Here is a 12,440-nt window from a genome sequence, read left to right as displayed (position 1 = left end):
TACCAAAGAGGATAAAAAATGAGCAAGATATGGCCATTTAAAGTTGAACTGCAAAATCAAAAAGCTCAATAGAGGGGACTTGCCAAATTTTCAAAAAATGATGATGTCAGCAAAACATGAGGTTAAATTTTGTGGCTATATGGTCGTCGCCAAAACTTCACCTCCCCTACTGGCTGGGCGTCCATACGGTACGAACTGATGATGTGTCGAGTGACTGGTTGTATGGATGATTGTGTGTCTCACAAATGTGGCAGATGACATGGTTGTGAGTTGGTGGGCTAACTCAGCATAGGTGGCTACATGGAATTCGCGTGGTAGTGGGGCTCGACAATGAGGCGACCTGGTGGGAAGGCTATTGGTGATGGGGCCAAGGCTAGCGGCGGTGGCTGAGGCCAGCAGAGTTGCGGGGCCAGCGAGGTAGAGAGCTGGTGGGAGGTTGAAGTTGAGTCGATGTGGGCCAGAATGCTGAGAGATGTCGCATGCATTCACCAGAAGACCCGGCGACAGGTACAAGCAGGATCAACAGTGACAGAGCTGACGATAGGTATGGTGCCAATGTACCCCCCGTAATTTATAGATTTTTTTTTTAAATAAAATATTTAACAATCCATGATCATATCAAATTTCCTAAGTAAACTTAAGTAAGGCGTAATGATATCCATGATGAATAATTATTTACACCAACAATTTGCAATAAAGAATAAGGTATATATAATAGATCAAATCAATTTATATTGGTGTACATTGTGTATCCAGATAAGAGTATGTATGTGCTTACATGATCATATCAAATCCATTGTATATGATTTAAATTTGACATAGTGTGTGGTGATTGTTTTGAGGCTGGTGGCTTAAGATAGAGGTTCAAGGGAAGCTTCATACTTGGAGATTGTTGGATGAAGTATTGTTGAAGACTTATTCATCTCGATTTATATATTCATGTACCCTTCTTGGAGACAGTGAGTCTCCCCAAAAAGATATAAGTTGTATCTTTCCCTTAGGTAGCGGGTCTTAGGTGCAAGCCCCTTGTATCTTGCCCTAGGGTAATGCACCTCAACTTGGATGTTTGTCCAATATTAGTGAGCTTCCTTGGTAGTGAGACTAAAATAATATTATAATATTAATCATATATTCTGAATTAATTCTCACCATGGTTTTTTCATGTTTGGTTTTTCCATGTAAATATGATGTTATCTTTTGCATGGTGCTCATTATTTTTATCTTACATTGATACTGATGAAAAAAGGGTTATGCTGAGAATGATATGTGGAATGATGTTTAATTATTTGATCAAGATTGATTTGGGCCCCTATCAATCTTATTGTATGTTTAACCTTTATATCCTCATCTTTGACCACATTTCCTTTCTTAACATTAAATTCTTCTTCCAACAAATCGTATTTGTTAGGTCTCTTAGCCAAATCAAGATCTATTGACCAAACCACCTCTTCTTTAACCTTGGACCTGACTAGTCCCCTACCTTCACTTCCAACTCAACTTGGGCCTCCTACTTCTATGACTATATGTTCTAATGATAAATCCAAATTGAATATAATTCTATTTCATAACCAATGAAGAAAGTGTATCATGTCACAATAAGTCATCTTATTTTTCTAGTTAAAGTGTAGACACATTCTTCAAAAGCAAATATTGTATTTACTTGTTTAAATATCCCTACAATGATTACAAATTCATTTACTACAATATTCTTACTTACCAGTTTATTCTTTAGTGTACATTTATTGATATTGTTCATATTTCAAATGATCACATCTTTCAATGCACTTAAAGATAAAAGCTAGGTTATAATCCTAAGTTTAATAATATGAAGTTTTAAGGAATGAATGAAGGAAGATTTGGTTAGGTACTCTTCTTTCATATAGAGAAATATCTATTGTATTATATTCTTGATTCAATTTGGACCCATGAAAACATTGGGAGTCACTCCTTCATACTCTCTATGCCTTAATCCTAGTTTTCTTAGACCACTTTCATTTTGAGAGTGGCAAAAAAATTGATGCACACAAGTGAACTATAATTTTGAATATAAACTTAAGAGATTGATATATAAAATAATAAAAACAAAAAAATATCTCAAGAATCTATTGATGGATTCTTGACTTTCTTTTATAATAAAAAAATCAATAATGGGAACACACCATTTTGATTTTTTAGTGAACACCAATATTCCCATGAAGTCAATTTCAAATTTCCTAAGCTTTAAAAAAATTATCAATCACATAGAATGGACATTTTCATTTTGTTTATTAATAATTTCAATTAATAAGGTACAATGCAAACCATATGCTATGCTAAGGTTAAGCATTGCAATCATAATTCAAAAGATCTAAAAAAAAATGAGGAAGAAGATTACCTATTGAGTTGAGAAATCACACAATATTATTACGAAATGTGTTGATGGTTTCCTTCCTATGTTAGCTATTAGCTCACACCATGCAAAGACATGCAAAGACAAGCAAATTCGAATTTTTTTTAGCAAAACCCCTCCCAATATGCAAGAATGATTAAAAAAGGACAAATATTTTTCCTTTCTTCCCTTTTTCTATTTTCCAAAAATATTATTTTACTTTCACTGTCAAACAAGTTAATTTCTCTCACATGCCGAAAAATCACAATAACATTTATGTTTGAACCATTTTGGACACTTAAATTGGCAAGATCTTTATGGTTTGTGATCGAATTCTCTTGTTATATTACAAAGTTTCATACTATAGATAAAGTATTATGGTTTTCTAATGATTTTGTCCCAAATAAATAATATTATATTTTTTTTAACAAATATAATCAAAATGGAATCACTTTTAGTTTTTCCAAAAAAAAAATGTAATATACATTAATTTCTCTAATTAATGTATCGTGTTAACTCTGATATATCTTGAATGTTTCTGGCATTAGCACTAGATAGAGGTTTGAATAAGGAGATGGGTAGGAATCTAACCAAGGCACTATTTAAAGCCCAATTCCAGGGAGGCATTGAGGAAACACTGAGAAATATAGAAGAAATTGGATTCCTCTACCCAAGGATTACGATAAAGAATAGAATGAAATAGAAAAATTGTTGATAATTTTAATAGATGATGAAATAGAGTATCATGATAACAAAGAGAGAGCCATAAGGTGCCTAAACTTCCTTCTAAATTGGACTAAAGTGGTGGTCAACTCTAACCCCAAGTGGAAAGAAACTTTTATGGAACTTGAATGTTTAGAGATGCAGAATAAATGGAGCAGCCCAGATGATGAGGATCAGGAGGAAATGAATGAGTAAAAGGACTACGAAGGTTAGAGATGAAAGATTCTCATATGCTTTCAGTTTTTTTAATCTATCATTTTGTTTGGAAGTATGAGGTAGTTGTATTAGTATAGGACATAGTAGATTGTTTGTGATAAGGAATTTGTGACTAAGCTAGATGATAGAAGTATCTTAGGAATTATCATGGGCCTATGGGCATTTGCAGTAATTTTGAATCTTAGGAAACTATACATGTGGGTAATTAGTATAGCGATAAGAATTATGCTACAAACAATAATGATCCATGAGACTTGGACACCAAAGATGTATCTTTTTTATTTATCAATGAAGGGGACTAGCCCTAACCAGTAGTTTAATTATCAAAAAAAAAAAAAATTCTAGAATGAATAAAAATTGACAAGTATTTTTCCTTTCTTCCTTTTTTTTAATTTTCAAAAAATTTAAATCTTTCACTCTCAAACATATTATTTTTCTTATATGACAGAAAATTACAATAACATTTGCATTTTGAATGATTTAAAACATTAACTAACAAGATCAATAAGATTTATGATTGAATTCTCTCGTATTATAAAGTTCATACTATAAATATAATACAAATATATCATTGTTTACTGATTCTCTACTACAAAATAAATAATATTAGAATTTCTTTCAACAAAAATAATAAAAATGGAATTACCATTCATTTATCCAAAATAAATTCTAATATACATTAATATCTGCAATAAATAATTTAGATTTCTTTTTTAACCAAAATACTCTTCTTAGGAGATTAATATTATTTACTTTGTCCTATTTTTCAACAAACACAGACGTGCCTTCAAACAATTTCTTACGAAGCCGCAGAGATTCGTTGACGCAGAAGAGGAATCGGTTGAACCAGAACAAACTTTTGTCGACATTTTTTCTGGTGACAATTTCCAATCGATCTTCATTTTTAATATTGCAGTCAGCAATAGTCATCTCATTATCCAAAACTTCCTTCATAAATTCTAACCTTTGAAACTCATCCAACAGTTTGTTATTATCTAGCTCACACAAGTATCGCAGATAACTCTTCACAAAACGAATATTGCAGTCAGCAATTGTATTCATGTTATTATCCAGCTCTTCCTTCTCAAATTCTAATGTTTCCATCTTATCCAACACCTTGTTCTTATCCATCACACAGAAATATCGCAGAATGATCTTCACAAAACGAATTGTCCACCAACTCTCCACATATAAAGTTATCATATCTACATGATTGTGTGGACGACCTGGTCTACGGATAAATACTTTCATTGCATTTTCTTCATTTAAGCGATGCAAACGAATATCCAGAGATATTATCCGACGCTCCTTAATGTTGTAATAGGACATAGTTTTGGTGTCTTCCAGCTTGGTTTCCGCAATTGAAAGAAACTTTACAACTGAGTCGTGATCTTTTGTAGATGGTCTAACTGAAGCTTTTGGCTCAAGAGTCAGTTCTTGCCAATCTGGTGGGATTTTTTCTAAATCATAAATCTTTTCTTTCAGAGTTGCAACCGTCTCTGATCTCTGCACCACTATGGGTATGTTGGTGCGCTGCAGGTTTTTAATATAGATTTTCATCTTGCCAGCCAATTTTTGTATTGATTTCAACTTCAAAGCATATCAGAGTGTACCTGGTATGGGCTGTAATGGGCGTTTTATTAACAAGTATATGATCGATTTGTCTCCCAGTAGAAGTGATTGTGGGGACGAGGAAGATTAAGAGTTTCATTTATTAGATCTATTCTTCACCCCTCTTTTAAAAATGCGTTTAAATATGTTGATTCAGACCTTCGTCTTACACTATGTGATCTCAACGTCTAGATTCCCCTTTCGATTTAGATTGGAATTTGAATGAAATTTTTTATCTTTATAACAAATTCATTTAATAAAGAATATTGATAATAGATAATTTAATGGTCAAAAGGAAAATTTTGGTTTATTAAAAAAATAATTATTTACTACTTTTTGTTATTGATAAAGTATAAAATTGTTATTGATTATTTTACTGTTGAAATCTGTGATATATAAACATAGTAGATGGAAATTAAGTAGAAGTTAATATTGAAAAAAGCTTCTTATGTAGAAGATAGGAGTGAATAGGTTACTTATTGATTTAATAAGATAAAATAAAACATGAGTTCTTTTATATTAAAAAATTTATTTAATATAATATATTAATTGAATTAATGATTTAAATAACTTCATATAGATATTCAAGAATTTAAAAATATTTTTATTATATATATAAATTAGAATTACTAAGTTATCATGGCTTCAAATTAGATTTAGGTACTTGTGTGAAACATGTAAAGAATGATTTTTTTGAATCTTAGATGATTGAACATTTAATTCAAAGAAGTGATGGCAAAATATTTTTGTACCCACTATAATATAAACAAGATTCCCTTTAATTTGTATATATGTGAAATGATTCTACTAAATATAAAAATGTTTAGATTAATTATTCATCATTATCATATTTGAGTTAGTTGGATTTCACTTCAAAAGAGATTATACAATTTTTTCAAATGTCATGTTTTAATAAGATTATAAGAAAGGGACAACAATTAAATATTTTTTAAACAAAAGCATAACATCCAATAAGTAGATATCAATATCTATATGGGATTTTAGAGATCTTATATGTAGAGGACTATTATAGAGTTAAATGATTATAGAAATGTTGCATCTTTATAAATCTTATTTCAAAAATAGGGTACACTCTTTTAAAACAAATTATAAAAGGAATAGTATTTGTGAATACTTATGAAACCTAGTGAATGGTTAGGAAAATTTGTTATAATAGTTCAAGGAAAGGGGAAGGGGTGGAATGACTTTATTAAACACATTATACTCAACATATTTGTCTTTTATGGACATGTTTCTAGTTTAAAACTATTTCAAGGAATTCTATCAAAGATGAAATTTACAAATGTTTAAAAACTTGTTAGTGACAATATGGTTCTCCCTTCAGATTTCAAATAATCTGTTTTTCATTTTTCTTGTAATAACATCAATGGATTATTTTTTGGAAATAATTTCTAGATTTATAAATTTGAACAAAAGAATTTATAAACATAGAATTTTCATAATTTTTGCATTAATAATAATGAATCAAATTTATCAAGAAATAACATGTGAATCATATTTATAAATGTAACCAATACATAAATGAAAGAATATCAAACATTTATTCCATTTATAATAAAACAACTATTAGAAACTACAACAATAATAAAATAAAAATAGTAAACTTAAATCAATGCACACAAATAACTACAAAATAATATAAACTTATATAAATATAAAATCGTGAAGAACCTGTACAATCTGAATATGAGATTTTCATTTACCACTAAAATGGGTTTTGTTTGGAGAGTGGGAGCTAGGGGCCTAGCTCGATTGGTGTGAGCTTCCATGTGGTACCAGAGGAAGTGTTACAGTTTATAGAAGGTGAATTTAATTCAAAGAAGAAAATGTTAAATATATGCCATGATATAACCCATAATGAAATAAGTGATATAAGAAAAAAGTATAATAAAAATAATATTTTACAAATACTTGATAAACAATAACATTACGAATTCAAACCTAGTAAAACCTTAAAAAAAACATAATTTAAAATATAATAATATTAACTAATCTCTACTTCCCATATATACTATATTGACTACTTTTATCAAACTATATTAATGGCTATATAACTTTTTTAAGTGTAATTGTATCCTCAAACCAAAAAGAAATCTATGGTGTCTTAGCATTTGAAAAATAAGAAGAGCTTTGTTCATTTGTAATGAAGTGACATATCTATCGTACTATGTCAAAATATGGCTAGATAGTTTCAAATAATAATAAAAAATTCTGCATTTCACAATTCAATGTATCAAAGCTAATTAGACCTCTGTTTGACAGATTCATTCATCTATATTCTCCATATTCACTTCATTATCAAAAGAATACACTTCAATCAGAAGAATCACATGAACCAGAAGAACCTACTAATTATTTACAGTCACAATTTCCAATCGATCTTCATTTTGAATATTGCAATCAGCAATAGTCATGTCATTATCCAACACCACCTTCTGAAATTGTAACGTTTGGAACTCATCCATCATCTTGCTCTTATCCAGCACACAGAAGTATCGCAGAATGACCTTCACAAAACGAATAGTCCACCAACTCTCCACATATAAAGTTATCATATCTACATGCCTGTGTGGACGACCTGGTCTACGGATATACACTTTCATTGCATGAGTTTCTTCATTTAAGTGATGCAAACGAATATCCAGAGATATTATCTGCTGCTCCTCAATGTTGTAATACAACATAGTTTTCGTGTCTTCCAATTTGGTTTCTGCAAATGGAAGAAACTTTGGAATATATGTGTCATCTTTTTTTGTAGATGGCGTATCTGAAACTTTTGGGTCAAGAGTCAGTTCTTGCCAATCTGGTGGAATTTTCTCTAATTCATAAATCTTTTGTTTCAGAGTTGCAACCGTCTCTGAATTCTCCACCATTATGGGTATGTTGGTGTGCTCCAGGTTTTTAATATAGATTTGCATCTTCCCGGTAGATTGTTATTCTGGCTGGCACTTCAAAGTATATCAGAGCGTAACTTAATATGGACTGTAATGAGCGTTTTATTAGCAACGATGTAATCGACTTTTCTTTTCGCAGAAGTTATTGGCGGGATGAAGAGACTAAGTTTCCTTTTGACCGTTTATTAGGTAGTGTTATTTATATTAGAACAAAGAGGAGCTATTGGCGGGAAAGGTCATACCTCATCCAATTGTGGTGGGGTCGCTTTTCGAACTTTTTAATTTATAGAAAATAATTCTTCTCAACATCTTGTGAGGTTATGCGATCTCATTGTCTAGATTCAGCTTAGATGATTTATTTTTAAATAAGAACAAATTTTAGGATATCTAGGGGAAATCTAAATAATGGAGATTAATGATAATTCTTAAATCATATTAAATTTAATGTTCAATGATAACTTCTAATCAATAAAATTTAACAATTGTTTATAAGTTTTAAGTGAAATGTTATTAATTATTGAAATTTTTAAAAAGGTGATTTTTAAGTAGAGTGGAGATGAATTAATTAGAAATTAATATTAAAAAGTAAATTTTATTATCTTAAAGATTGCTAGTGGTCAATAAATACAATAATTATTAATTAAATAATTTAAACTATATATTTATTTATAAAATGATTATATTCGAGAAAAAATAATTAATTATTTTGACAATTTAAATAAAGATTTTGTAAGTATGTAAAAATGAAATCAAGTTTTTATAGTATAGATAGATATAATAGATTAGCTTTATTAACATAAATTTCAACATTTTTTAACTGTAGATGATTAAAGCATTTAACTCACTGGAAAAGTACAAAGATGTTTTGCAACTCACATAATTTTATTTTTTCTTGTTTTCAATGTCTATGTGAAATGATCTTATTAAATATATAACAAATCCTAAGATTAATCACCCATAATTGTTATGTTTAGACTAGAAGATTTTTAGTTCGCAAGACACAATCCTAGTAATAAAGGTCACATTTTATTAAGATTATCTATCAAAGAGGAAGAATAATTCAAACAATTTAAAGGAAAAATGTGAAACCACATAAAATAAAAACCAACATCTACAAGCATTGAAATTAGCTATTGAAATATTATCTCTACTTTAGAGAGCATAAATATAAAGCACTATTATCGAGTTATCCAATTATAAATAGTAATAGTTAAAAATTTAAGCAATATTACATTTTCATTACAAGGGATTGAACACTTCTTTATCTAGGTAGTTTAGGCCCAATCTTGGGATGAGGGTGAAGCTAAAGTGGGGATTGTAGTGTTTACACTGTTTGTGGAAATAATTACAAACACTATTGGCCTTATTATGGAAGGTACGAACTTCCCCAAGAAACCAAAAGACAACTACAAGCTAGATTTTAGGAGGTTCCTGAAACCAAGGGAGAAAGTTTCTCTACTACAAAGTAGGCTCAAAAGAGATGATTTTCCTAGGGTTCGGAAAGAAGTTGATCTGCTCCTTATGAATTACATTGCACTAGACAGGAGATTCAAACATTTCTACTTTTAGCTCTTCCTTATGCTCAACCATTTAAGGTATGACGTGAAGATGAACTTCCTTTAATGACTTTTCTTGTCCATCTCTCAGTTTGTAGTTATTGCTAAGACAAAAAATGCCCTTCCCTTACACCAAGGGCTTATTTGGTGTCTATATAATTTCCATATGAATATGACCCCTACTAGTTGGCTCCCTAGTATCCCTTATGGTCCTCACCCTATTCCCACCATATTTGTCAAACTTTTGGATAACCTAGAAACTAAAGCTATCATTTACACTCCAAAGATCAAATGGGCCCCTACCCAAGTTAACCCTAGTAGGCTAGCTAAAAACAAGAACCCGTTAACCACTCTCATTATTAAATGCATAGTTGAAGGGTCAAAGGTAGAAGAGAATGTTTTTGGATACTCTGCTTCCTCCTAGTCTACCAGGTCAGAGTGGATTCTAAACAACCTTGTTGGTAATTTTGTTGTCCCTTCTATCCCATCATTTGACTCCCCTCCCCTGCTAACTCCCTAAGGAAATGGGATTTTTCAACCTTTGATGATAAGTCAATGATCTTTGTGATGCCTACAATAAATAGAAACCCATAATCTACTAGATCATTGGCCAACTTAATATGGTGAAGAAGAAAATTAACAAGATTGAGGCCCTTGCCAAGGTGGACATAAGAGCTTCTAGTTGGGCAATGGACAAAAAGGATCGAAGGGTTTAGGTGTTGGCAAATGATTTGGTAAATAATCTTGAGAAGTGGGAAGGGTTGTAAGAATAATTGAAGGGGCTATGTGAGAGGATGAATAAAAAGGATGATAAGAAGGAGCCAGTGAAGGTAATTTAGGAGCTTCAAAAAAACCAGGCAGCTCTGAAAAGGAAGGTAGGGGAGATAATGGTCATGAACAATGAAATGTCAAAAAATAAATTTGCGACACTCTAAGAAATTCAAGAGAAAATCGACACAAGGCATGCTAAAAATAAATGATGCATAGATTCATCTCCTACTACTAGGATGGAGCCATAAATGTCAAGGGTGAAACCGACATTGGAGTCCCCTACTAGTTCTTCAGGTAATGGTTCAACCAAGAGGCTCTCCTTCTCTAACAATGTAAAATCGATGAGTCAAGAATTGAAAATTGAAAAGACCCCCACCAATTAGACCATTGTTTTGTGTCTTTGATGAGGGGCGTTTATATTTACTTTTTATTTTTATTGGATAGTCTCATCTTTGTCTAGACTTTCGGTGTTTGACTCGAGGTATCAGCTAGGTTTTTTCCCTTTTTGTTAGTTGGTTCTCTTGTTTTGGGTTATCACTCCTCGTGAGACCCCTCATTTCTTTGCTCTAGAAGTTATGTAATGGTACAAGCCTATTTTGTTTTAATCAAATAAGAACATTTGTGAACCTTCACTAATTCAATAAGCAACTAATAAATTACAAGCCAAGAACACAAAAAATTTAAAATGAATGTGAAGGGTTTAAATGTTGTGAATAAAATTTATAGGATATGAATAATAAAATACTAATAAAATTTTTACATGACCTACCATAGCTAACATTGCTACCAATTCCCATTATGGCCAATTGTTTCTTCACCATTATATACAATTTACTAATGAAGTAGAACATAAAAAAACTGTGATTGAATAATCTTTTCTATAGTATGTGCACTTCCATCATAAATAGATTCCAATTTATGAGCCCTTCGATATTGTTTGAATCATTTCACTATTAATCAAGTGGTCTTCACCTATATAATTCTTATCCTTAAAGAAAAAATTAATGATTTGAAGAAAAGTGTGGGTTAGTCAAACACCCATATGTTTAAAACTTTTGTTGTATTATACTTATTTGTGCATATTAGGATTTATATCAATAACCCACATTTCACATTGTTATTTCACATTGTTAAATGATACATAGATATCACATTGAGGCTATAATTTCATTTCCTCATATAAATTTGAGATATTTATTCATGTATTGTTGATGTAATGTGGAGTATTGAAATTTAATTTAACATTATTGGAAACTTGAGTTATTGTATTGTGTTGTCATTGATGTCAACATATCCTGTGTTGTCACTGGTGTCACTATGTAGGAAATAGTATTTATGTAGGAGAGAGTTTTTAATGTCTTAGTGGAAGAATGCCTTGCATTCCTCTGTTATATGAATATTATATGTTATGGTTTTGAATACAATATCTATGTTTTGGTATATTGCACTATGCAAGTCCTTTATTGCTCATATAGAAGAATTGATTGTTGATGTTTTTGACAATAAGGTCATCTATCTAAACGGGTTCGGAGAATGCCTAGTGGTTTCTAATGTTAGTGTATTAGATTATTTCATAGATAGTTTAAGATAGTTTAATTATAAAAGGTTAGATTCTGAGAGTTAGTTAATGCGAAGTTGTTTCTTATAGTGCAGTTATGAATAATTTGATGGCTTTATAAAGCCAATGTTAAGCAATGTGAGATCAGCAAGTTCTATCACATGAACTAATCAAGTTTTCTATTCTACAATCATGATTTAGTTTTCTCTATTCCACTCTCATTTGGTATTAGAGTGGTCATGGAGATCTTTCCTATACTAGGGAAATCATGGAGATCTTTCATTTCATGAGCAGTTCCTGTGCCTTGGTTCACTAGTTCTTTTGTGTGATGGTATGAGGAGAGTAGATGTGAAGAAGGCCGTAGTTCATGAAGAAGCAGGCATGCATTTTTCAAGCATAGTCAATGCATATAATGAAAGATATATAAAATCCACGATGAATGGAGGGTGACTTAAATATTAGATGTAATGAATACATGGTTTGATTGTAATTCTACTTGTCTAACCATGTCAATAAAAAAGTTTATTATGGTATTGGCATAAAAACATTGAATATAGTATGTATTTTTTATGATTTGGCATAGGGAATAAACAATAGAATTTGTACAAACAAACAAAGTTGTACCAAAATACAAAGATTAAGGTTGTAAATAAATGTTTTAAGAAGAACCACAAGAAAAATTAGAAGAATATGTATTGAAGATTGCAGAAATAAGTTAGAAG

The 12,440-nt window shown here is 30.8% G+C and overlaps 1 protein-coding gene across 1 annotated transcript; it reads right to left on the bottom strand.

The window, feature by feature from the left end:
- Nucleotides 1-7,287: 7,287 nt before the first annotated feature.
- LOC131030228 (uncharacterized) lies at nucleotides 7,288-7,812 on the bottom strand. The gene has a single exon (XM_057960956.1). The coding sequence runs from the start codon at nucleotides 7,810-7,812 to the stop codon at nucleotides 7,288-7,290; it is 525 nt and encodes a 174-aa protein (XP_057816939.1).
- Nucleotides 7,813-12,440: the final 4,628 nt, after the last annotated feature.

Source organism: Cryptomeria japonica, chromosome 8 (assembly GCF_030272615.1).
Source record: "Cryptomeria japonica chromosome 8, Sugi_1.0, whole genome shotgun sequence".
Classification (NCBI taxonomy): domain Eukaryota; kingdom Viridiplantae; phylum Streptophyta; class Pinopsida; order Cupressales; family Cupressaceae; genus Cryptomeria; species Cryptomeria japonica.
Note: the sequence above shows the minus strand (reverse complement) of the source record. Positions and strands in the feature narration are given on the sequence as shown.